General features: G+C 48.7%; 2 protein-coding genes across 6 annotated transcripts in view; one reads left to right on the top strand and one right to left on the bottom strand.

The window, feature by feature from the left end:
* Positions 1-5873, top strand: part of Ric3 (RIC3 acetylcholine receptor chaperone) — a 45799-nt gene extending 39926 nt beyond the window's left edge. For all 3 annotated transcript variants that reach the window (XM_021166883.2, XM_021166882.2, XM_029479568.1), the window contains one exon: positions 1620-5873. In XM_021166883.2, the coding sequence (XP_021022542.1) occupies positions 1620-2059 (440 nt within the window). In that variant the 3' untranslated portion in view covers positions 2060-5873. The remainder of the gene's footprint in view (positions 1-1619) is intronic.
* A 253-nt stretch (positions 5874-6126) lies between these two features.
* The window catches only part of Tub (TUB bipartite transcription factor), an 82681-nt gene continuing 64516 nt past the window's right edge, over positions 6127-24291 (bottom strand). Inside the window, exons 2-12 of one of the 3 annotated variants that reach the window (XM_021166880.2) lie at positions 19344-19395; positions 18831-18993; positions 17085-17228; positions 15718-15885; positions 14648-14766; positions 13667-13864; positions 13338-13450; positions 12585-12702; positions 11103-11201; positions 10738-10909; positions 6127-10340 (exon numbers count right to left, since the gene is read on the bottom strand). In XM_021166880.2, coding sequence (XP_021022539.1) covers positions 10207-10340; positions 10738-10909; positions 11103-11201; positions 12585-12702; positions 13338-13450; positions 13667-13864; positions 14648-14766; positions 15718-15885; positions 17085-17228; positions 18831-18993; positions 19344-19395 — 1480 coding nt within the window. In that variant the 3' untranslated portion in view covers positions 6127-10206. The remainder of the gene's footprint in view (positions 10341-10737; positions 10910-11102; positions 11202-12584; positions 12703-13337; positions 13451-13666; positions 13865-14647; positions 14767-15717; positions 15886-17084; positions 17229-18830; positions 18994-19343; positions 19396-24291) is intronic. The other 2 variants (XM_021166879.2, XM_029479567.1) reach the window with 2 other exon arrangements.

The following is a 24291-nucleotide window of genomic DNA, read 5'->3' as shown; positions in this document are numbered from 1 at the left end:
ACACTCTGTCCACAGCTATCCTGGGAGTGAAGGCTGTATAGTCAAAATTATGATACTCATGCCAGTGATGGTAAGGGTTTGGTAAGAGGGAGTTTTTATATCACTGGGAGAACTGAAATACTATATGACTCTCCTGCAGAGTAATTTGGTGAGGATACAAAATCTTTTAAAATGACTGTTCTCCTTGGCCTACTCTCCATATTTCTAGAAGAATATGGAGGAATTCTTGAGGAATTGGAGTAGATAGTCTGGGTTTATACAGAGCTCCTCACCACCACATAGTTTGCAATGGAGACGTCAGAAGGAAGCTGCTCGGGTGCCTTACATAAGAATGGCAAATCACATTGGTTGCACGTCACAGAGAAATGCCAATGATACATACGTATAGGACAACAGTACATTACATATTCTTTCTTTATTAAACAACATAATCCTTCTTTATTTAAAAAAAGCAGGGAATACTATGCACATGATTTTAAAAGCCAGAGGTAAACAAATTTCCAGTGGTAGGATTTTGGGTGAATTGTGTGTTCTTCTAAAACTTGTTTGTAATTAAAACTAGTAGGAAAAATATAACAAAATAAAGGCTATACCACCCTCCTAAAAAACTGCAGTGTTTTAATACTTTTATAAATGTTGTAATACTTTTATAAATTTGAATATTTGTATAATACTGTTGTAAAAATGTCTCTAGATACCTCACATGTACCAAAAGGTTGCTGTTTTTCACAATTGATGGGCAAAAGTGGTGTCTGTTGGAGCTGAATATGCAGTTATCATCGATGTGCAAATGGATTTGAGTTCTGCAGTTTTCCACTGTGTAGTAAGCACTGCACTGCCAGCACTGCCATATGAGCTCCCACATGGTCCATCTGCTGCTCCGGCGTGGCCTGGCACACACAGACTTAGTTCATTTCATTCCTTACTTGGCAGCACAGCCTCTTTCTCATTATCATAGCCGAGGTTTGGTGCAGTGTTACTCATTTTGCTTACCTGTTTGTTGTTTTTTCCTTTTGTTGCATTTTGTCAAAATGAAGATGCCAACATTGGAAGTTCTGTCTCTAAAAATGCAGTTCTTGCCTTGTGGGGTCTTGGTCATGTCTTGCTAACTTGCCCCAGCTTCTGACAGTTACAGACTATTTTGGTTGTTTTGATAAGTAGAAAGTACCTTGGTTTATTTTTCAAAGAGCTTAGCATTCCTTTTCCCAGCACCAGCCCCACCCCCACCAGAAGATTTGGAACTGGTTCCAAATAGAAATTGTAAATACTAGCCTTAAGCTAAGCCCTCTCCATCTGTAGCGCTGAAGGCTCATGCTGTTTGCATAATCTTCATCAATGCTGCAGAAACATGAGGGGTGAGACTTACCTCTACCCCAAGCACCTTACTTACAAAGGATTTTCCTCTGCCCTGGGTTGTATTTCACAGAGCACTGAGACAGTCAGCCAGACTGCTCAGAATTTGTTCAAGTGAAACTTGAGGACTATTAGGACCATCTTAGAGATTTATTGAATGGATTTGTTAGGATAGGATGGCTGCTGCCAGAGAATCCTCTCTGATCCTGACACTATTTATTTTCAAAGATGCTCTTTTTAAGACTTTGTGCTACTTTCCTCTCTAGGTTACCCAGAAGAGACTTATCCAATATATGACCTTTCGGATGGTATCAAGCGTAGGCAAGAAACAATCCTGGTGGATTACCCTGACCTAAAAGAGCCCTCTGCTGAAGAAATTGCGGAACAAATGGGAGAGGTAGAAGAGGAAGGATCAGAGCGTTTGAGCTGGGATCATTTGCCCACTGACCCTGGAGCCCAGAAAGATAATTCTGTTGCCCCGTGTGATCCCAAACCAGAATCGTGCTCCTGCTGTGTTCATGAAGAGGAGGATCCTGCTGTCTTGGCAGAGAATGCTGGTTTCAGTGCAGATGGCTACAGTGAGCAAGAGGAAGCCACCAAGGAAAACTTGCCCCAGGACTTTACATATGAAGTGCTGGGAGTGAGCACTGATAATGCACACATGGCTGGCATGTTGAGGAAGCGCAACCCCCAGGGTTTTGAGTGAAAGCAGCCTGCTTGGGAAAGTATCCATTATTCTGTTCCCATGGCACCTTTCCTCAATTTCATCCATGGCATTGTGCCCTCTGCATCCTCTGTGTTCAATACCATAGCTCTTGGGCCACTACCATGGATACAGTTAATCCTTCCTGGTGCTTGCACACCTGTCACTTTGTAAAGTAGCCAGTAGTGTGAACACGGGACAGAATCACCTTCCAATTCTTGCGCTTCCCTATCAGAGACACTAATCCATTCAGTAATTGTATTTGGTTGTTTGTGCTTGCAGGTGGTACCACCTAGGCAAACGTCTGACCCCTCCTCATAGGAGCAACAGATGATTTACCTGTGAATGATTTATTGAATGGATTTGTTAGGATAGGATGACTGTGAATGAGAACTGGGTTAGCTGATATTGAGGACTTAAGTTTTAAGAATGAAGATTTTAGATTCCCAAATGCCTTATTCTTCAGGCCTTCAGCTGGTTAGTGGTCCCTGAGAAGAGCATGCTCAATTCTGAGCCTAGGGGCCCAGAGCACAGCAAGATATCTGATTGAGCTGCAGTCTCTCCTCACAGCCTTCTAAGATGCCCTGACTCCTCCAGAGCAGCAGGCCATGAACTCACAGGCCTATTTGGAGACCATTTTGCTTGTATATTCCCTCGATCCCTAGCTTCCTTTGTCTTCATTCTGTTGAACAGAACTGCCAAATATAGATGTAACTTTGAATGTCTTCTGTGGCTAGAGGGAATTTGAGGCATCAATTTGTGTCCCACAGAGCTGAAGCTTGAGGCTGTTGAAGCTACAGGACTGCTTAAGTATGGTGGTCCTTCCATGAGGAGCTCAGGTAGCCAGGAAACCCTGAGAATTCTAACAAGGGTGTGTCAGTTCAGTTACATGAATTGAAAGCTGAAAGGCTGTGCATCTCCAACAACATTCCGAGTCATGAAATGGGAGACTCAAAATGTAAGGAATTCTGTGAAGCTGGGTAGTCTTTAGAGTTCTATTGTACCTGGCGTGTCTGTGATGCCAGAAGATAGCTTGCACCACTCAGGAGCGTACTGCCCTGGCTGTCATCAGGTCTGAGACCACACTAAGACACTGTCAGCTACTAGAAAGCTTTACATGTTAACGGGACTAGAAAAACACAAACGCTGCACTGTACCAATCCCTGTGTAGAATGTTTGATTAAAATTGTGCAGAATGTAGTTGAACATGTACTGAAGATGGTCTTGACATAACTAAGTGTAAAAAACAACGTAGATAATCTTGTTTGAGCAGATTGTTTTCTGGATGGTTCTGGCGTCCACCATGAGAAGTTGATTTAAGATAGCCCCCTATCACTGGTTCTAATTTTGTTCATAGGATATAATTCTGTTATTAGATAAGAACTTGTTTCCTTCTCATTCATTTGTTGGACAGCTGCCCTGTGCTAAGTACTAAGTGTCTGTGCATAGCCCAATGCCCCAACTAAGAAGACTGAATTTGTACCTTTAAGAATTTCAGTTTAATGTGCGAATCTAACAGATGCACTATGGACCATAGGAAGGCTAGAGATTGTGAATTCTTCAGACAGATTTCCCTGCAATTCAGACTGTGGAATTCTGGATTGGCTCCTTAAGCATTCCAAGCCTGGTTGGGCATCTATAAAGTGTGAGGGTAGTAAAAACACAGGTCTTACAGGGCTGTAAGCTGCAGATGAGGTAGTCAATGCACATAGGGCAGCATGCTTATGTTGTTAGCTCATGCATAACAACATATCATGTGGTAGCTGTTTTATTAATTATAGAGTGGACCCTAAACTGTAGGAGCACAGAAGAAAAAGAATGTTTTTGCCAAAGTACCAAAAAAATCTCAGAGACACCTTGTGGCAAGCTAAGAACATGGCAAGAAGAGGAAGGACATTTAGGCAGAAAAAGTAGGTTAGCAAGAACAGTGTGGTTGGTGTATAGATGGATAATCAGGTTTAGCGCCAACTCTGTCATTGGGGATTATCTATGGAAACAATTCCTGCCAAAAGGACCAATCCTTCATGGTTCTTGCCACTCTAGATGTTAGTCTGCATATAGGAATATATTTGTTTGTATATACCAGAAACTTTGAAGTAATTTGGAATATAGGCATTTTTCCCAGAATTTTATCTTTTAGATATGATTTTACATGTATATTTAATCCAGGTTGACCAAAATCAAGGGGCTTGATTTCATTGTATGATCTTCATTTCTCAGTATTAAGGGCTTCATCAAGGCCTTACCATTAGGTCTCCAGTGACCTATGGGGCACCATAGCAGTAATTGGCCTAAGAAGCCACTGTACATCACCTAGGAGTGTGCTTGGTAAGTCAGGTGGGTGATCAGCCAGAAGACCCCTTAACACGGCTATGGAACAAAAGACTGTGTGCCTCATTATCTCAAGGCATGGGCCTGGGAGGTATGCTGAAGAGTGGAGATGGATTCAGCCTCTAGAAATAATGGCTTGTGAGAATTATGTTCTTTGTATTTAGACTTAAGTAATAATGGCCTTCACTCAGACACTCTGGAAAGAGGAACCTAATACTCACAGCATAATTAAACGTTCTCATTGTATGGAAGGTAACAATGCAGGAGGAGCATGTAGTTGAGGGCAGTCCTTCAGGGCAGCAGGAGCCAGAGAGCAGGCTCACAGGGAGCAGAGATGAATGATACATAGCACTTGGCTTGTTTTGCCCCTCTTATTCAGTCTGGGACCCCAGCCAAAGGGATGATACTATCCATAGTAAGGATGGGTCTTCCTCCTCAACTAACTTTCTTGTAAACACCTTCATAGACAAGTATGTTTCCATGGTGATTCTAAGCCCCTTAAGTTGGCAATCAAGAGCAAACACCAGAGGTAATAGGTATAAAACAAGATTTTCCTCTGCATGTGTTCTACACAATTGAGGATTTTTCTTAAACTTGATGACTAAACAAACAAAATCTCTTCCCCTTGTAGAACACCCTGTATATGGTCTTCACAAATGCAGTCACTACAGGAACCAGGCCATGTTCACGTTGGGAATGCTTTTGACTCACATCAAAAACACTTAGCTGAGTAGATAAATGAACCCTAATTATAGACCTGCTCTTAAATTCTTTTTATTTAGACAATTTGTATCTGCAAAGAGCATTTCATATGTCACCTATTGGGCAGTGATCAGGAAGGATACCTAACCAACTATTCTGTAACCTCCTTAACCATTAGCATGTCTAAAACACTTTGTAGTATCAAAAAACCAGGCCATTCCTTCACTTCAAAGGGTACCACTTTCCTTATGGATGGACCAGGAATCACGTCCTCCTTACAGGACTGTTTATGGAAGCTGCCAGAGTGAAGTGTGCAATGGTAGGTGCTTATTAGCACATCACTGTCTTGAATCTCATGCTGCTGGACTACCCAACTTGATAACTCTATGGCCACTCTGCATGCCAAGAATGGCCCAGAGTCACTCTGGAGTTCTTGTGACTTTGTGATGACTCCCTTTTTAGAACAACAATAGGCTTTCATCATGTTGGCCTCAAATCCACCACAGACTGAAAAAGGGTTCCCACTATGTAAGAGTCCTGTTTAAATAGACCCAGCTCCAAGCAAGGCCTGCAGTCATGTGGCTGGGCCTTTCCCACCCTTCAGTACTACAGCCCAGTTCTGTCACAAGGGCCATGTCCACCAAGCATACTTAAGAACTGTCAGCCAGTTCCTTAAGTGTCCAGATGACCTGATGTATCCTCTAACCCTGTTTTCCCCATGCTATAGATGTGGTTTCACAGGGGAAGGCAGTGTGGGTCTGTACGTCACTGGTTCCAAACGTGCTCTGGGCCCTTAGTTGTTCTTACACACCTGACCCTTTGAAGCGCCTAGAAAGGACTGGAATGGAGAACATTTCAGGAGAGACATGTTTTCTCTTCTCTATAAAAACCAAGGACACAGCAGTCAAACAGTTCAAGTTTAATGTGTTGATACATGTCTGTACTTAGACAAACACTAAATTCTACAACATACATAATGTCATTATGGGAAAATACCAAGTTTGTCATTGCACATACCAATAAATAAATACATTTGCTTCAGAATACCAAAAAGTTTATTCAAAAAGTCACTTAAGAAAAGCACAGTTTTGCAAGTTTGTCTAAAACTCCAGATAATTCTGAACAAAATAAAATGTCTGACCACTCCAAAATAGGAAAAGACAATCATGTGCAAATCGACATGTATGTTCTAGGCGTGAAAACTGGCTAAGTGTGCTCTCAGCTAGAGAAATGTTGCCTGTCCTCACCAAGCTGGTCACCAGTATGGGGTCCAGGAGGTTGGAGCTGGGCTTCTCCTTCTATGCTACTGAGATGCTCTATAGAACACTCTACATTTCAGCCTCATCTGCTCTACCTGGACCTCAGTGTGGGAGAAGGGGCAGGAGAACAGAAGAGAGGGGTGTGTTGTCTTTCTTAGGAAAGAAAGAAGGCACAGTGATGAGCTAGGAAAGGTGGTGATGAGAGCCAGGACTAACTTTCATTTACCCTAACTCCTACAGCAAGCTCTGACAGGCCTTCTTACAGGGAGGGAAACACGAAGATTACATAGGTTGCTCAAATGCTCTAGCTGCTCAGTACAGTTGTATGCTCCTAGATCAACTCGCCTCTGTGCTGAAAACTCAAACCCATCCCAGTACTTCTTACGATCTTGAAATGACAGAAGATTGTAAGCTGGAAGTGAATTAGGGCAGGTGGCCATAAACTGAGAGAAAAATCTATCCCATAGCCTGTTCTGGAGACTGAAGCAGATCTAAAGCCAGGGTCTAGGGCAGTGCAAGGTCCCAACTCTGCAGGGCAGTTGGGCCCCAGTCACAGTGCTAGGCACCACAAGAAAGCATGCTTTGATGGCACCTGGCATCCTGAAATCCCATGAGGATATCGTAGCTGGGGCAAGGAATACAGAGAAGGGGAGGCCAGGACTGCTGAGAAGGGAAACCAGGCTGTCCATCTATGAGACAGGTGTTGTGCTTGCAGAGCAGAGCTCCCAGGCGCAGGCCACATCAGATCAGAATGGTGTGCTAAGCAGTCATCTCTATTGCTTGTTAAACTTAGAACTACTTCTACATAACGTTTTGAGGCAAATAGACCTGCCATTTCCATAAAGGAGAAAGAAAAAACAAAACCGAACAAACCCACTTTACAGCGTTGTTGCCTTGTCACTGAAGACGGTAGGATTACCAAAAGCTCTCTTCCAGACTGCGGCCACACACCTTGGCTTCCAACTCCTGTCTTCCCATAGGCACACACCTTACTTGCTTGCTTCACCTTAGTGTCAAGATTGTTAAGGCACCATCACTACACCATATTCATTTAAAAGGATGCACATCTCAGCTCCTCCTCCAGTGAACTGACAACACACTTCTTTGACAGTCGCCTGCTCAGAACCATGGGAGAAAGAGCATGGAATGAAGGGCACCATCCACAGTCCACAGTGGTCACCACTACCTCCGCTGTCTTCCCCTACTCTGATGTGATCTTAAACTTCTGTTCATGCCCTTTCCTCTGGACACACACACACACACACAGACACACACACACAGACACACACACACAGACACAGAGCACCTTGGAGCCAGAAGGACAGAAAAAGCTAGACTTGGAGAGGAGCTGGGGAAGCTAACATCACCACTCTGCAGAAGAACTGTTTTGGAGCAGAGGGTGGAGTTTTAGGGTGTGGAGCCGGTAGCATACAGAGGAGCTGCCTAAGGTTCCAGCTGCCCTGCACTCTTACAGACTAGGCTGTTCTTCTCACCAATTTGCTACCCAGCCAAGGACCAAAAAGAAGAGGGTATGAGGGGTAAGAGATGTTCCTGTAGGAGAGGCTAACCCAGGTGATCCCGGGGCCCTGGTATCTGAAGTCCATTGGCCTGTGTTCACAGCGCCAGTGGTCAAGAAAAGGCATCATCACCAGGAGCTGAGTCTTAATCTGACCTTGTGAGGCTGGTCTTGTCACTCAGGGCCCGACAGAGGGGTTTGTGCTGAGGCTGCTCCTTTCCACAGTGGGCTACAAAGTTCAGCCTATTTCCTGGTGCTACCAATTTTATATTCAAATAGCCAAGAACCCTCTTTTTTGTGTGTGGTAAAAACAGAGAGCAGAGTCCAAGAGTTTTCCATTGTGCTTCCAGTTCCGCTCTTAACCACCAGGGGCCCCTCCACTCATGAGATTCCAGAAATCAGCCTGTTCAACCTTAAACTTGTCAACCCAGAGAAACAGCCTGACCAGATTAAAGATCTGGTTTCTATCACCTCTAATGTCAGGAGATTTCTCCCTATAAAGTCAGGGAGGGAGGGCAGACACAGAACTATGGGAAGGAGATGGCACTGTAATCTTTCATCAGGAGATAGGCCAGCCCCAGCATGGAAGTCCTACTGCCCTCTAGAAACTAGACTGTAAACAAAGGCTACCTCACTGAGGGTTCTCTGATGGCAATGTATGGCTCAGGTGTGTCGGACCCTGCTACAGCAGGTGTGCCTTTCGTCGTGTGTCCAACCTGGGAAATCTAGAGCTTTCTTAAAGCACTACGTCCATTTACATCAATCCAGCCTCCTTACCTGCATAGCCTCATCATATTCAAAGCATGGCCCACATATTCAAAGTGTGACTCTACATGACTCTACTTTTTAAACTTCTACTTAGCGTTTCCAAACCTATCTATTTCCAAGCAAAAAGCAATGTCTAAACGCTCTTTGCTTCCCTCTGGTTTCTCAGCTCCAAGAAGCTTCTCACAGATGGCACACGGGCAAGAGCTTGGAGTTCCCAAGCCCACCAGATGAGTGGTGCCATCCCAGTGGAGGGCATGTCCAGGCCCAACCCCAGAACCCTTGAGCTGCCTGTCACACAGACACAAAGTGTGCAGTGGTCCTGCTAAGGTCTGCGCACAGCTCGAAGTCCTCATAGAGGAGCCAGGCGCAGGCCACATCAGATCAGAATGGTGTGCAGAAACTCAGACAACTTCAACAGGGAACCGCCTGATTCCCTACTGAAAGGTCTCCAACCTTATACATGAACTTGGAGGGGTTTCATCTCTGGAACTGGGAAGAGACAGGACATGCAGAATAGACCCTAGCAGGTCAGAGAGTCTAGTTTCTGGGCAACAGTAGGAACAAAAGAATTTGAGGTTCTCAACTCTGCCATTAACCAGTGAGGTAACCAAGAGACAAGTGCCTTGTACTCAGGGATCAGCACTGCTTTTGGTGAACCACACAGAGGACCACTACCTCTGAGCTCTTGTGGCCCTAAAATATCCTCTGCTCGCCATCCCCCTAAGCATGGCATACAGCCCTCACTGATCATGGCATGCTGGCAACAATGGGAGCTGAGTCTTCCCAGAGAGGACATTCTTCCTGAAGCCTACCATTACTGGAATGGTGACCGAGATCCCTTGTGTGTGTCATAGGTGTTGTGCTGGGGCTGCTGAGAGCCCTGATGTAGGGAGTCTACTGGATGACTCCTGTCATCCCCTTCCACTCAGATATTTGGCCTTGAGAGCTGGGTTCTTATGTGTGCAAGCACTGGGCAAATCTGAAGCAACAAATGAGCTAGCATTCTAAGCCTCCAGCTAATACACATGGCCAGGCCCCTGCAATCCTACCAGGGACCTGCCACGCACCTATCCCTACCACTCCTAACCCCCTTTGGGCCTAATGGGGCCCTTTTGAAGTGGGAGTGCTTTCTGCTGACCACCAGAGCTTTTGCTACATAAAGCTTGAGTGCCCTATACATACACACACACTCACTGTACCCCTGCTTCCTGGGACACCCACTGTCTCTGACTTGTAGGCTGAGTGGATGGCTGAGCCACAGCAGCCAGGCTTGTGCTTCCTCTCCCTCTGTACCTCCAGGTGAAGAGGCTTTCCGGTGTGATAACACCACTGCAGCAGGGGACTGACCCAGGACTGGGCATGTGTGTTGACCTTGGGGCACGGAAATACTCTTCTCCTGTCATACCCATTTGCTGTCCCCCCTGCTTCAGCAGCAGAGGCAGAGCAGCCAGTCTCTGGTTGGTAAGGCCAGAAAGCCCACAGAGGGCCTATGAACAGAGGGTAGGCAGGGCTGTCTTGGCAGGCAGGCAAGCTCCACTCCGGACTGGGCCACCCTAAAGGCAGTGGGGGGGCCTCTACTCGCAGGCCAGCTTGCTGTCAAAGCTGGACAGAGCAATGGCAAAGGCCTGCAGTGCACACAGTGGGTAGTTGTAATCCATGGTGAACACATCTTCTGCTACCCGGCCAAACTGCATGACGATGTAGTCCGCTGTGGCATGCACAAGCAAGAATGGTGGAGACAGGGAGACCAGGTAAGACATGAGCCACAAGAAGGAAGGAGAAAGCAGAAATGCCAAAGATATCCAAAGGGTGAAAAAAACAAAGATTCAAGAGAAACATTAAGGAGCAAGAGGGTGAAGGGGGGAGATGCACACAGACAGTAGGGCCCAGGAGAGAAAAGACATCCATTTAAAGGGTATTCTCAAGCCCCAGACATGCTAGGCACTAGGGGCAGGGCTCTAGATCACTACAGTTAGAGAGTTCTAACAAAAGCCATATACCCACATCCCATCACTGGCTGATATGGACCAGATCAGGGGATAGGGGGTGGGGTGGGGGCTGGGCACCATGCGTACAACATCAAAAACAGGAGCGGCAACACTCACGGTCATTGCCGTGGATGATCTGGAAATTCTTCACAGAAGCCTGTGTGACACGGCCGTGGAAGTTAAGAACATAGGACTGTGTGTCATCATTCCAGACTGGCGTCTTGTTCTGCAGCTCAATGATGCTCTCCGTGTTCTTGTTCTGCCAGCGTGCTAACAGGGTCTCATGTTCCTGGTGGGGTGTGGGGAGCTCACTTAAGTCAGACCCAAGACTTGGCATCATAACCACCCCAAGGGATGTCTCCCAGGAATGAGGCTTCTTAGGGATCCCTAGACTTCCAGGGTTTCTCAAATTACACCTTGATGGGATTCTTAGAAGCTCATACAGAGGCTGGAGCCTAGGGAAGCGTTAGATAGAGACTCACATTGCGGGGGCGGATACAGACTCTCTCATGAACCATGTTCATGCCTGGGACGATCACACTCATCTTCCGAGGTCCCTTGAAGCCTAGGACATTTGTCTCCTGGGAAAACAAGAGAATTCAGTATAAGTGTTTACCCATGGGGAGACTGAACCAGGGAGGTAAAGATGAAAAATAAAATGTCTGCAACATCTACATTTGATGGTCTAATAGTCACCTCTAAATCTAGCACACTCCAGACTGCTCCCATGTATACCCCAGCTTGCTCCAGTCAGTGGCAGGTCAGCAGTTCAGGTCAGAGTGAGAACAGTGGCCTCACTCAAGTGCACGAGAGTCACACAAACGTCACTCTCTCACTTCATTCCTAACCTAGCCACAGTTTCTGTCAGCTATCCATTCATGTTACACCAGCATCTAAGACCACCAGACAGCCACCAATGCAACCCCTTCTTTCTGCCCTGGTCTCTCCCTGCCATCTCAGCACAGTAGCCCTTGCAGTGTTAAAGGATGTTTTCTTCCCCCTGCTGGAACTGGTGTTCTGTGGTCAGGGCCTTATGTGATTTGGCCCCTACTCCTTAGTTTTCTTGCTATCTTAACTCTCTTCTGCAAGCACTCTGCCATCCACAGACATGCACACGGCTGATTTTCACTTCTGATCTTTTTTCAAGAGTTACCTTGGCAAGACCCTCTCTGCTGTCACTCCTAAGAGTCTAAACACACCTTCACATATACCCATACCTCTACTTGATTTTTAATTCTGAACATTGATCAAGAACATGCCTATTTCATTTACATCCGTTTTATGGCTTGTCTCTCACTAAAGATTTAAATGCCATAGGGGCTTATTGTTTCTGTTTACTATGTCCTAAGCCCAGCCAACACTACCACGATTTAGATGGTCTCGGGCTGCTTCTCTAAAACTGACCAGCAGATGGCACTATGGGATCATCCAAAGTAACTGCAGAGTCCTAACTGTCGCTAAGAAGTGCCCCTGGTACATCTTCCTTTTAAAAGGAAGAAACCAAGTGTGCAACAGAGAATGTTCTTATATTTATACCCCAATCTTGTTCTTGTTGGTATAATGTTAGCAATTGCCCCAACTCCAAGCTTCCGTTTCCAGACCACAGAGGGAACAGAATCTCTGTTCTGAAACAATTCTGAAAGGCCTCGTACCAATGCAGTGCCTGGCAATGCAGCTGCAGCAACGAGCTGTGAGTGAAGTACAGAAAGGAACCCAGACCTCTACTTCCTCCTGTCCAGGAGCCTCCTGGGTAAGGCCACAAGGATGGTTCCCAGAGCTCCCTAGGCAGTTAACCTGCTGTGACCTGAACCCTGAAAACAGGTAAGGTCTAGTCCCACACACGGTCACTCTACAGAAGACAGCCCTGTTAGACACAGCCTTGACTACCCATCATGGTAAATGGGGCAGCCCCCAGTCAGGCACCTTGCCCTGGATTCATATCTGCTTAGGAACTAAGGACTCACATAGCACACTGCTGCCAGCTCCTGGCGCAAGGTTCCACTTTCCAGCGTGGAAGAGGATGCCTTCTGAGGGTTGACGCCATTGTCATAAACGGTGAACTTGGTGCCCATCAAGTTGGACCTGAAGGAAAGGTACACCCAACAGGCTTACATACCTCTTCCCATGGCACAGGACAGCCCCTTCTCTTACAAGGAGCCTACAGAGCATTCATGGCATGGGCCAGGCCAGACCTGGGAACACAGTGGAAGTATTCCACAAACTCAAAGGGTTGACTTTCATTTCAGTGAGGAAAATCCAGGGAGTCAGTGTTCATGTGTTTCTTGGAGGGAACAATGGCACTGCTTTTTCTAGAAAGTAAGCAGTGTGGCATCTAGGAGGCCTGAGAGCATTCTGCATCTCACAGAGAATGTCTGTCTGTCCTGCCCAGGGTGTGTCCAGCTTACGTTACTCATGTCTTTACTTATTCTTCCTCAATGAGACCTCACTCAGGGCCTCCCCTTCTCACCTCCTTAGGGCTTCTTTGCAGGCCTGTCCCTTGGCTCTGAAGCACCTGAAGGGACCTGAAGCAACTCTTCCACTGTGGCCTATATCACTGGCAACACCCTGGTTTGACTTGTTACTCACGCTGGGCCTACTACCCAACACCCTAGAGCAGCCTGGTCCTGTCTGACTCAAGGCTGGGCAGACTCCTTCAGAGATATCAGAAGACTTGCCAGTCCCCTCCCTCCCTCGCCTTCCTGGGAGAACACTGGTACCGCAATTTCCCGATATAGCTATCGCCTCCCCGAGACAAGTCTGTTGGGTCCACAGAGATGAGGTAATTGGAAGTTTTACTCTTCTTTCTCTTCCTGCCCGCCAGGAGGAACACCTTAAAGAGAAGAGTAAAGCAGAAATAGCATTACTGATCCAGCCTCTGAGCCCGCACCCTCCCCCGATGTACACACGCAAGCACTGGCAAGCCCCTAAGCCCACACAAAACGCTTACTTCTCTGGAGAACCAAGAGGTCAGCCTCAGAGCTGAGCTCCCCTCATATTCTAGCCTTCGGGCCTTCAAACTGAAAATACATGCCCAGAGGAACCTCACCTTCTTGCCATCCTCACGGTCTAGGTGCAGAAAGTAGGTGGGGTACATGCCGCGGTCCATGCCCTTCTTGTCCCGAGTGATGCGGCATTTGATGGTGATCCCTTGTGGGGCTGGCCTCAGTGCAAACTCCTCTAGATCCTGGACCTCAATATCCACTGGTGGCTCTGGGGCGGCTGGGCTGGGGGCTGAAGCTGCCTCCTACGGAAAGGGAGAGTAGAAACCCAAATCCAAAGGACACTATGCGTGTGATTGGTGGTCTAGGACAAAAGTCTGCCTCCTGAGTCAGTGAGGGGAAGGAGAGGATCAGGTCAGCATCCCTGGGATGTGGGTGTGGCCATCCTGCTCCAGGGTCAGCAGCTATCTTCTAGCCTATCCCTTTCCACAGTAGTTCCTGAGTGGAGTCAGGGATAAGGGCAGGTTCTCAGGAGGTCATCCTGCCCAAAGCCAGCTCTTCCCATTACCCTAGCCCCTTGACCTTGCTGAAGAGATAGGAAGCTTCACATAGACACCAAGCCCAAGGAAAACTAGCACTGTATGATGTTGTCACATACATCAACTACTTCATGTCCTAGTTTATTGACTTGACACAGCAGAGAGGGGTGGGGGTGGGGTGCCAAAAGGTGTTCATGACCAGATCAAACTGGCCTGTGGCCATGTCTATGACGGATGGTCATGATGTGAGAGGACCCAGCCCACTGTGGGCAGCACCATCCTTAGGTGGGTAGAGTCCAGCTATGTAAGAAAGCTATCAGAGCATGAACCTGGCACTGAACTAGCAAGCAGTGTTCCTACAAAGGTTCTACTTGAGCTCCCTCGATGATGGACCGTGACCTGACAGTGCAAGCCAAGGGACCCTTTCCTCTCCCGGATGCTTCTGGTCCGTGTTTATCACAACAGAAAACAAACTAGACCACCACCTACTGGCAGAGCTAACTACTGACGGCAGCCCCCTAGCGGGGATATAGGCTCCTTCTCACTCACCCTGATGGACTTTCTGCTAGTGGCAGAACTAGGGCGGGTGTTGCTGTTTAGCTGGGAGGAGCTGGAGCTGTTTTCATCCTCATCCTCTTCCTCGTCAAAGCTCATGCTGCTGGAGATGCCTACGGTGAGCAGAGTACAAGGTAGGGATGAGCACACACATGTTTTATAGTGGGAATACAGGTGATCCCGTGTGGATGCACATTCAGCCACTGAATCGCCTACATCCAGACAATCACAGGGATACCCATCTGCACATACCCTCACAGAGCTGTAAGGACTCCCACTCATCCAGACACATACAAGGACACGGGTTCTCTTTGGTGCACACATGAACTGGGGCTCGTCACGATTCTCCTAGGAATACATCCCCACCACCCAATTTCAGCTCAGCCCCTACCTCACACCTCTTCTTCACTTGCAGTTACATCATCCCTATCTCTTGTGTATCAGAGCCTAAGCTAAGCTGAACCTGCCCAGGAAAGCTGCACTTCTGACGAGAGGCCATGGATAACAGAGACCACAGACTTGAGCTCAGTCTGTGGGTGGGACTGACTCTGCTTCCCCCAGCTTGCCCTGAGCCTGTCCCAGCTGTCCTGCCTGACCCTGAATGCCCCTCTGAGTGGCCTTACAGTTCTTTCCCCATGAATCAGTCTTTTAGTAGGTTCTTTATAGTGGGTGTGGACCTGCAAGGCTATACCCAGGATTTCCTAGGGTTAGGGTTCATGACAGAGAAATTGGGCAGTGAATTTCCAGGGAGGACCTGCCCTGCTTCCCATCAGACAAACGGACAACTCCTTTCAAAGGGCAAAAGGAAAAATAAATCTGCATGTAAACCTGGTCCTCGTGGGAGCTAAAGATAGGATAGGCTGCTGGCAGGCTACCCCAGTTCATATTTCTTTCTCTTAACTTGGCCTTATTAAGGGTCATGGCCCCAAACTTCTCATCTGATTCCAAGAATGCTCCTCCCCCACATCCAGGGAAGGGCTAGACCAAACATAAGGAGGCTGTGTTCCTGGAGAAGAGAACCTGGGACTGAGCTTTGGTCCCAGCTGGGCCCCCACGGGGCTCACCCTTCCTCTGCATCGTGGCACGGAGGTCCTGCCCGCTGGGCTGTGCGCCCCCGCCGGCTGCTGTCTCCCCCGCATCCTTGTCGTGGTCTGACTGTCCCACAGTCAAGATCTGCACTGGGCCTTGGGCCTCAGACTTGTCTTCGGCCAGAGTTGCTGGCCCGCTGGTGCCTGCAGGCCAGATACTCCTGAGTTTCATCCAGAGGGAGAAGAAAGCCTGGATGCTCAGGTGACCATGAAGGGGAAGGGATGGATGACAGGACCCTCTGTAAAAACTAATGACTGCTGTCATCCTGTTAATAATTATGAATTGTAAAAAGACATGGGCTTCTTTCTTCTCCGATCTTTCCCCACAGATAACTGCCAGGGGTTGAAATACTCCACATCCTTAAGACAGACAGCAACTATCTACAAAATCAACTGCACACTGGAAAGAACAAGACGGAAAACAAGATCAATCCAAACCATAATTGAAGGCAGCAGTCTTTCCTGGACACAGCCAGTTACACATTACACATACTGGTGTTCTTTACACACTCACACGCGTGCAGTACGCTCACATACATCATTAAAAATAGGGCCCTCCCTCAAAGACTGTGGCTGACATAAAGTCATTTTCCAGAGCACATGGTCTCCCGAATTCCACGTGCCCCGTCATCATCTTACAGAGCCTGGCTTCTTTACATTTCCTGCCCAAGGGGCCACAGCTTTAGTAGCAGAAACAAGATCTGGCCCATAGGCAGCAGCCTCTCTGCCTGGCTGAGCTTTGCTTAGTGTTATAGCCAGCTCCGGAAGCCCAGGGATCCTGCCTGACACCCCACTGTCCACCCCACTACTATGACACAGTAGCCTAGAAATCAATGGCTATGAACAAGGACTGAAGAAACAGTAGCCAGGAAACAGGACTTGAGGAAGTGGCCACCATCACTGTCATTGATCTCTGGGGACCTGTTTGACTGAGGAGCAGAGAAAACATACTGGTGTGTGGGTTTAAGAGTCCTGGGGACAAGAAAGGAAGTTGGGAGAAATCTACATAAGGTAAAACTGGCAGCAAATGCGCTTCTGCCAAAGGGAGCGTCCTAGCTTGATACTAGATGAACAGAGCTCAGGCTAAGGCAGGCTGGGAGGAAATGGGTGATCCTGAGTCACAGCTTAGCTATACTTCACTTCCTGGCAGTTTAGTGAGGCCTTCCACACCCACAAACTAGCCAAGGTACTCATGAACTAGACAAGGCCCACTGATGGGCACCCTGAGGTCACATTCAATGAGACTGCTCACACTATACCACCTTGAAGTCAGGAGGATAAGCTCTGCCCTCCCAGTGAGGTCAGGCCTCTGGGAGGTGTGAGGAGAAGCCAGGCTAACTAACCTTTATGCTTTCCCTTCTTCTCCTTCCTAGGGGCCCCACCCTGGCCCCCAGATGCGGCTGCTCCCTTGGATTTCTTGGCTGAGGCTGGTGCTGGTGGGCGGGTGGCTCCCAGCTGTACACTGGCAAGCGAGTCGGCCTCTTGAACTGCTCAGGAGAGAACCCAAGAAAGAAAAGAATGGATGTTGGTGAGATCAGAGCTCCTGCTTCCCACCTCGGCCCTTGTGTGGCTCTTCACCCACAGTATCAACCCGGTCATCTCAAACAGACAACGGACAAGGGTGGGCCCTCTGCGCACTACACTGAAGTTGATAGCTGGGAACCAAAGCTCTGGGTTCGACCAACTGTTCTGAGCCTGGGCATGTACAGTGTGTGTGTGTGTGTGTGTGTGTGTGTGTGTGATGAGGATGTGCTATGGAAGATGGGAAGGACACAATGCCCACATCTTCTGAAAGAGACTGAAGCCAAGAAAGGCATCTTGGCACTCCAGAAAGCCTGCTGAGGCCTTGGGTGTTGAGCTCATGGGATCCATTGTGAGGGAGGAAGGGCTCTGTCAAACAAAGAGCTGGGTACACCAGCAGGAAAGTATAGGAAAGGCACAGCTGGTGCCATCCACGTTCTCCACACAGTGAGACCCCAAGCTGCTCAAAATTGATCAACAGTTTCTGAAAGCTCCTAAGACCAGCAGCCTCCTTCCTGGTAGGCTTCCTGCATCTCCTTCCTCAACCTTGCCATACTCTGCACCCAGCTGCACCAGGCTGGCCTAGTGCACTGTATGAACCACACTCCTTTCATGCTAAGGGTCCTCGCCTGCACCGTCCTTCCCATCTGACTGATTCTTACTTCAGATTTCCTGGAAGCGCCAGCGAGAGCTAGGACCCTGCTCTCCTCACATGGCCTGTTTACAATTATAACCACCTGCTGACATTCTCTCCCACCTAGACCAGAAGCTCTGTGGGAACGGAGACCACACCTGGATGCTCACACAGCATCCACAGCCACAGATTCATGGTTGTGTATCACAGATCTTGGCAACAGGTATCACAGAGCCTGGCAACAGATCAAACATCTCCGGAGAGTGTCAGTTCTGATGTCACACCCTTACCTCTTCTGGAAGTGAGCCCCTGCGTTAACACCAAGAGCCAGCAGAGGGCAGCAAACCCCATCTATCTCCTATCTCCTTCCCTCTCTCTCACACACAAACATAGTGAGTGGCACCAAACCTAAGAAGAAAACCCTGGACACCCAGGTGCAAAAGAACCACACCTGGGTAGATGAAATTTCCATAGGCTAGGTTCTTCTGAGGAACTAAGCGTGAGTGTACGTGTAAGTGAAGGAGCCCTCCGCCAGAAACAGTGACCTACAGGTCAGAAGCTAGACATTCTGAGGATGTAAGAGCTCAGAGAGGAAGGAGGCAGGTGACCCAGGAGCTCCTAGGAGAGAGTGCTGGTGGGTGCAGGATCTCAGAGACATGCATCAGGTCAGAAACCTGGACTTTGGCGCTCCCTAATCCATCACTGTAACCACCTGGCTCAGGAGGTGGCATTCTGAACATAAGCAGGATTGCAAGGCTAAGGATGTCTCACTTGGCCTGAACCAGGTACAACACTCAACCAGGGCAAACCCTACAGAATGAATCCCTAAGCCCCGCCCACTCCCAGTCCCCCTAGCATCCTCACCCCCAGGATATGGTAACCCATGCAGGGGATTCCCTAGGCTGGCTGTCTCTGGGGCAGACAGAGAGTGTACCTTGGTAGCTGGTGCTGCCACTGCTGCTGAGGTAGGACTCCACCAGGGGGGCTTGCTCCTCTGACTGCCGGGCTCGCCGACTCCGGGGCCGCCCATCTGCATTGGCCTGTACCATCAAGGGCTCTTGGCGTTTCTTCTTCTGCTTCTGTTCCAACAGGGCCCGCTACAGAGGCACAGGGTAGGCACACAGGTGGACTGGCCCACTGCCTCCTCTAGGAGGAAGGGGTTCCCACAGCGGGGCCAAGAGGAGCACCCTGATCACCAGGCTGGGGTTCCAGGAGTTGTATTAGGGTCTCTAGCCCACCCTGTCTGGGTCAGGACTCATGTTATTGGCATCTTCTGACTAGCTGTCAGCCTGGCAGAAGAGGTAAGGACTAGGGTAGGGTTAATATAACACAAACCAGGTAAAGGAGAAGAGGGTTCATTCTCTACCCAATCAGACAGGGCCTCACTGCTCCTCACACCTGAGCTGAGATTCTGCCTTCCCATCAGCTGGGGATCAGCTTCACTTACCTGCCGGTCGAGCTTCTGCTGCCTCAGGTTGCTGCCCTCATCATCTAGGACACTGCAGAGGGAGAACAAAGGATTCAGGGCTGCCCAGTGAGGCTCCAGGAGGTGGTCCAGAACCCAGCCCCATCTTTTAAACTCTACCATGGTTCCCAGTGAATTCTAAAGGGAGTAAAACAGAGGCTGCCATCTAGGAGCTAATTCAAGATAAGAAGGGAGGGGTGTCATTCAGTGGTAGAGCACTTGTCGAGTGAGCAGAAGGCCCTGGGCTGATCCCCAGTGCAAATAAAACAAAGCCTTCAAGACTTGGTGTGGTGCAGTACTCCTATAAGCCCAGCCGTAGGGAGACTAGGGCAGGAGGACAGGAGTTCAAGGTCAGCCTGGACTACATGACACCCTGTCTTAAAACAAAACAACAGAAAACAAAAAGCCAAGCCATCTTTCTGCCCTGATAGAAGCTTCTTCTTCTCCATTACCCTGAGAACTTCCAAGCCAGCCTGACCCCGGTTAAGAACAGGATGAAACCCCTTCAGGTCCCTGAGCAGGGCCAGGCCCAAGTGACAACCAGAGGAGCCTAAGCAGGGGCACCACTCACTACTAACCAATCCCAAGAAGGCCGGCCTTCATGCCAGGACTTGTTTCTGCCAGTTCACTACCGTTATCTCATCTGATCCTTCTGCCTTTCCACCCTTTTTGGGAAAAGCTGGGTCTTCTGGGGCAGATCATCTCTCTATCGTAAATTTCTGGTTCCCAGGCAAGACTAAGGGATATACTGACACAGCCTCTGTACATAGCATCCTCATTTGGAGAGGTTAAAATACCAACCAGTTTCCCCCAGGACCAGGCCGGGCAGAGACAATGCACACAGCCCAGCAGATGACTATTCATTCGCCCTTGCCTGGCCACTGGCACAGCAGAGGTTGTACCAAGGGCATCGGATCCTTGAGTCTTACCAGTCCCAGGTCAGGCAGCCTCTTTTCACGCAGGCTGTCCCCGACGCTTAAAGAAGGCAGAATATGTAACAGGGAACTGGTGGTTTAAACCACTTAGCTTTCTTGCTAGTTCAAGGCACCTCAAGCCCAAATTCTATGAAATGCCAACTCAAGATGTTGCCAGGAGGTGGCGGTGGAACCTGAGGCCCAGAGTTCTGGAAGCCCCAGGCTGCCTCTCATAGTTATATGTTGGAGACTACCTGAACCAGACCCAGCAGATGGAGATAAGCTCAAGTAGGCATGAGTGCATATGGTTTGAGGGGGGCTGTAAGGAAGTGTATGCATGGCTTCCATGTATGTGCACAAGAGTGTGCAGACACCTGTGTTAAGAAGTAGGCTTGCTTGTGTAAAGGCAAGTACGGTATATGTGTGGATGGTTTGAATATTTTGGCCAGGAAGTAGCACTGTTAGGAGGTGTGGTCTTGTTGGAGTGGGTGTGGCCTTGTTGCAGGAAGTCTGTCACTGTGGAGGTGGGCTTTGAGACCCTCCTCCTAGCTGCCTGGAAGACAGTCTTCTCCTCATTGCCTTCCGAACAAGAAGTAGAACTCTCAGCTACTCCAGCGCCATGCCTGCCGGGATGACAATGGACTGAACCTCTGAACCTGTAAGCCAGCCACAGTTAAATGGTGTCCTTTATAAGAGTTGCCTTGGTTATGGTGTCTCTTCATAGCAATGGAAATCCTAACTAAGACAGATGGCAAAAGACAAGGTCAAAATTACTCCAACAATGAGGTGAAGCTCTGCTTGCCTTCTGACTGCTGAACTGACATGTCCCTTAAACTACTTGTGGAGCCAGTCACCCACTGCCACTCACCTTCCTGGTCACCCAGGATTACCATGCACCATTTTACCTGATGGCTCTCCCAAATACATGACACCTGGGTAGAAGGCCTTCTCTTGGCACCTCTGGATTGATCTTTGAGGAGCCCCAACTGTTTTGTAGGACTGTGTACACAATGGCCTCACTTACCAAACACCCAGCTTCTAGAAGACAGGAGAGAACAGCTCACAGACAAGCCTCTAAGCCCCAGTCTTCCCCAGATAGCCTGCCTGCCCAAGAGCACGGCTGTATCTGGTTGCATTACCAGGACCCAAGGCTTCTACAAGCTGCCTAAAACTTTGTTGTGGCTGAACTTGCCATGGAAGGCACACTGACCCTGAGCTGTAGCACTTCTAGAGACCTAAGTCTCTTGGGTCTCTAGAAAGAGCAGAGGTGTCAGGAAATCAAGATACCAAGAGTCTCAAAAGACCTGGGAGGCCACAGCTGCCCACCATTCTACAACTTAAATCAGTGACACAAGGACAGAGCCCTCCCGGCAACGGATACCCAAGCCTCACTGACCAGACCAAGGCCCATAACAGCACACACTCGCTGCTTCTAGAATACGGGTGAGAAATGCTCGCTCTATCCAGTGATCTCTGTTGGCAGGAGCTGAAGGGTCTGAAATCCAGAGATGCTCTGGTTGGGCCTGGCAGCCTCTGATCCTTGCATCTGTGTGCTGGCAACCTGGCCTCAGAAGTCCCTGGGTGATCTCCACAGGTCAGTATTCACCTCTGTGCCAGAGGGAGAGGATATTTACCTTTTACTAGAAGTCACGGGCTACATTCTTTCCAAGCACAGTGTTGGGGTCAGAGGCAGGCAGCCACCTGGTATCATTCCAGGTGTTGGTCTCGGCTAAGCATACCAAAGAACATGCCTTCCTCGGTGCCAATGAAAATGTCTAGGGACATCTAGGAAAAGTAAGACGCACATCAGCAAAGCCATCTCCTGAAAGAGAGGCTCCCGAGGCAGCTGGGTAACAAAAGATGTTTCTGGAAGTGGTGACCTCACTGCCTGGTGCCACACGGGGAGGTGTTTTCCTGTCACAGGAACTGTCACACAGCCCTGGACTTTCCATACAGTTGTGTCAGGATCAGAGGCTGTTTGCCACGAGCACGGTCCTTCCTTTCCCACTGTCTCCACATTTCCTGGTTGGGAAGAGGGACACTGAGCCACAGGTTTTAGTACCATTGGCTAGCAGATAAGATACAGGTAGTGATAAACTAGCCTGCCTCCATCTTGGGCTGATAAGCCATCTTATATTAAAGACAAACTAGGTTCATTCCTGTTTATGATGAAATGTGTTTCTCAAGGATTGGGCTATGCCCCACCTGTAACCTTAACTACAAATGCCTTTGTTTCAAGAGGTTGTTATGGCCTCCTCATTAGTAACCTTGCCACCATGCCTTTGTTACAGAGGTTGTTATGATCACCTGGTTATGCTTATGTTTTGCTTCTGTGACTCCCCACTGATTTGCCTGCTGAATCCCCTATTTGGAAACCCCTACTACTGAGCTATAAAAACCTTCTCTTCATCCAATTCGGATCTCTTGAACCCTGCCTTAGGGAGAGAGAGCCTGAGTACACGAATAAAACTTGCTTTAACTAATTTGGTCATGATTTGGTTGGTGGTCTTTCTCCTCACATCCGTAAGCAGGAACTTAACTATGGCTTTCAGAGAAAGGTGAGCACAAGGGAACAGGGTCTGAGAGATTCTAGAAGTCACAGGGAATACAGATGGGCCCAGAGAGCTACCCAGCACTTTACTCAGTGGTGGCGGGTATGTTCAAAAGGAATGGCGCACGGCACGGGGGTGGGGTGGGGTGGCTTCAAGGAATGGCCCCCTCTAGGTCCAGCAGGATGCTTGGAGGAGGTCCTATAATAGCCCATCCACATAACACAGAGAAAGCCAGATGTCCAGGAGATCACAATCATAGGGCAGTGGCAAGCTTGTATTGGAAGGGTATTCTGGTAAGGACAAAGCACCTGGGCACAGACAAGCTCCCTGGTGAATAACAAAAGAATCCCCAGCACAGCAGCTTGTACTGAGGAACAGTGACAATAAAGACGGTTGTCTCAAGGGGGAGCAGAACCAACGCTCCACCCATCCAGCCCTGCCTCTCTGGCTCCCCTGCGGCCCCATTCCTGGGGTTTGTCTTTCTCACCACACCTCCCAGGCCTGCCTCTCTGATGGGCACCATTCTAGGCTGCACTAAATGATAACCATTCGAGGAGACATTAATGGCTTTTTAATGACGCTGGTTCCAATTATGGAATCACTGCCAAGCCCAGGCTGCCAGCTGCAGCCCCGCCAGGAGGCTCAGATGGAGACAGGACACTGATGGATGGGTCTCCCAGCTGACCCTGGCAGTTCCTTCATTATGGTCACCTCCTACTGGCAGCCAGACCTAGAAGGCCAAGGAATGTTCCAGTCGTAGCTCCAGTCTTCAGAATCCCCCCAGTTTAGCTGCTCTACCCAGGGTCAAAAAGGCTGCAACTTCAACTCCCATAGAGTCAAGCTATCTACAGCCACTTACACGGCTGGAGGGATCAGTCTAGGGACTTCTAATGTAGGCTGGGAAAGCCCAGTATGACCAGACCACTGTTATTAGGAAACCTGTTTCCATCCTTCTCTACATTTTACATTCCACTTTGTTTTTGGTTTTTTTTTTTCCTTTCTTTTTTTTTTTAATTGGATATTTTCTTTATTTACATTTCAAATGTTATCCCCGTTCCTGGTTTCCCCTCTGGAAAACCACCATCCTCCTCCCCTTCCCCCTGCTCACCAACCACCCACCCCCACTTCCTGGCCCTGGCATTCCCCCACACTGGGGCATAGAGCCTTCACAGGACCAAGGCCCACTCTTCCCATTGATGACCGACTAAGCCATTCTCTGCTACATATGCAGCTGGAGCCATGAGTCCCACCATGTGTTTTCTTTGGTTGGTGGTTTAGTCCCGAGAGCTCTGGGGGTACTGGTTAGTTCATATTATTGTTCCTCCTATGGGGCTGCAAACCCCTTTATCTCCTTGGGTACTTTCTCTAGCTCCTTCATTGGAGACCCTGTGCTCAGTCCAATGGATGGCTGTGAGCATCCACTTCTGTATTTGTCAGGCACTGGTAGAGCCTCTCAGGAGAGAG

Source organism: Mus caroli, chromosome 7, assembly GCF_900094665.2.
Source record: "Mus caroli chromosome 7, CAROLI_EIJ_v1.1, whole genome shotgun sequence".
NCBI lineage: Eukaryota > Metazoa > Chordata > Mammalia > Rodentia > Muridae > Mus > Mus caroli.
The sequence above is the reverse complement of the archived record's forward strand: the minus strand, read 5'-3'. Positions and strand labels throughout refer to the sequence as shown.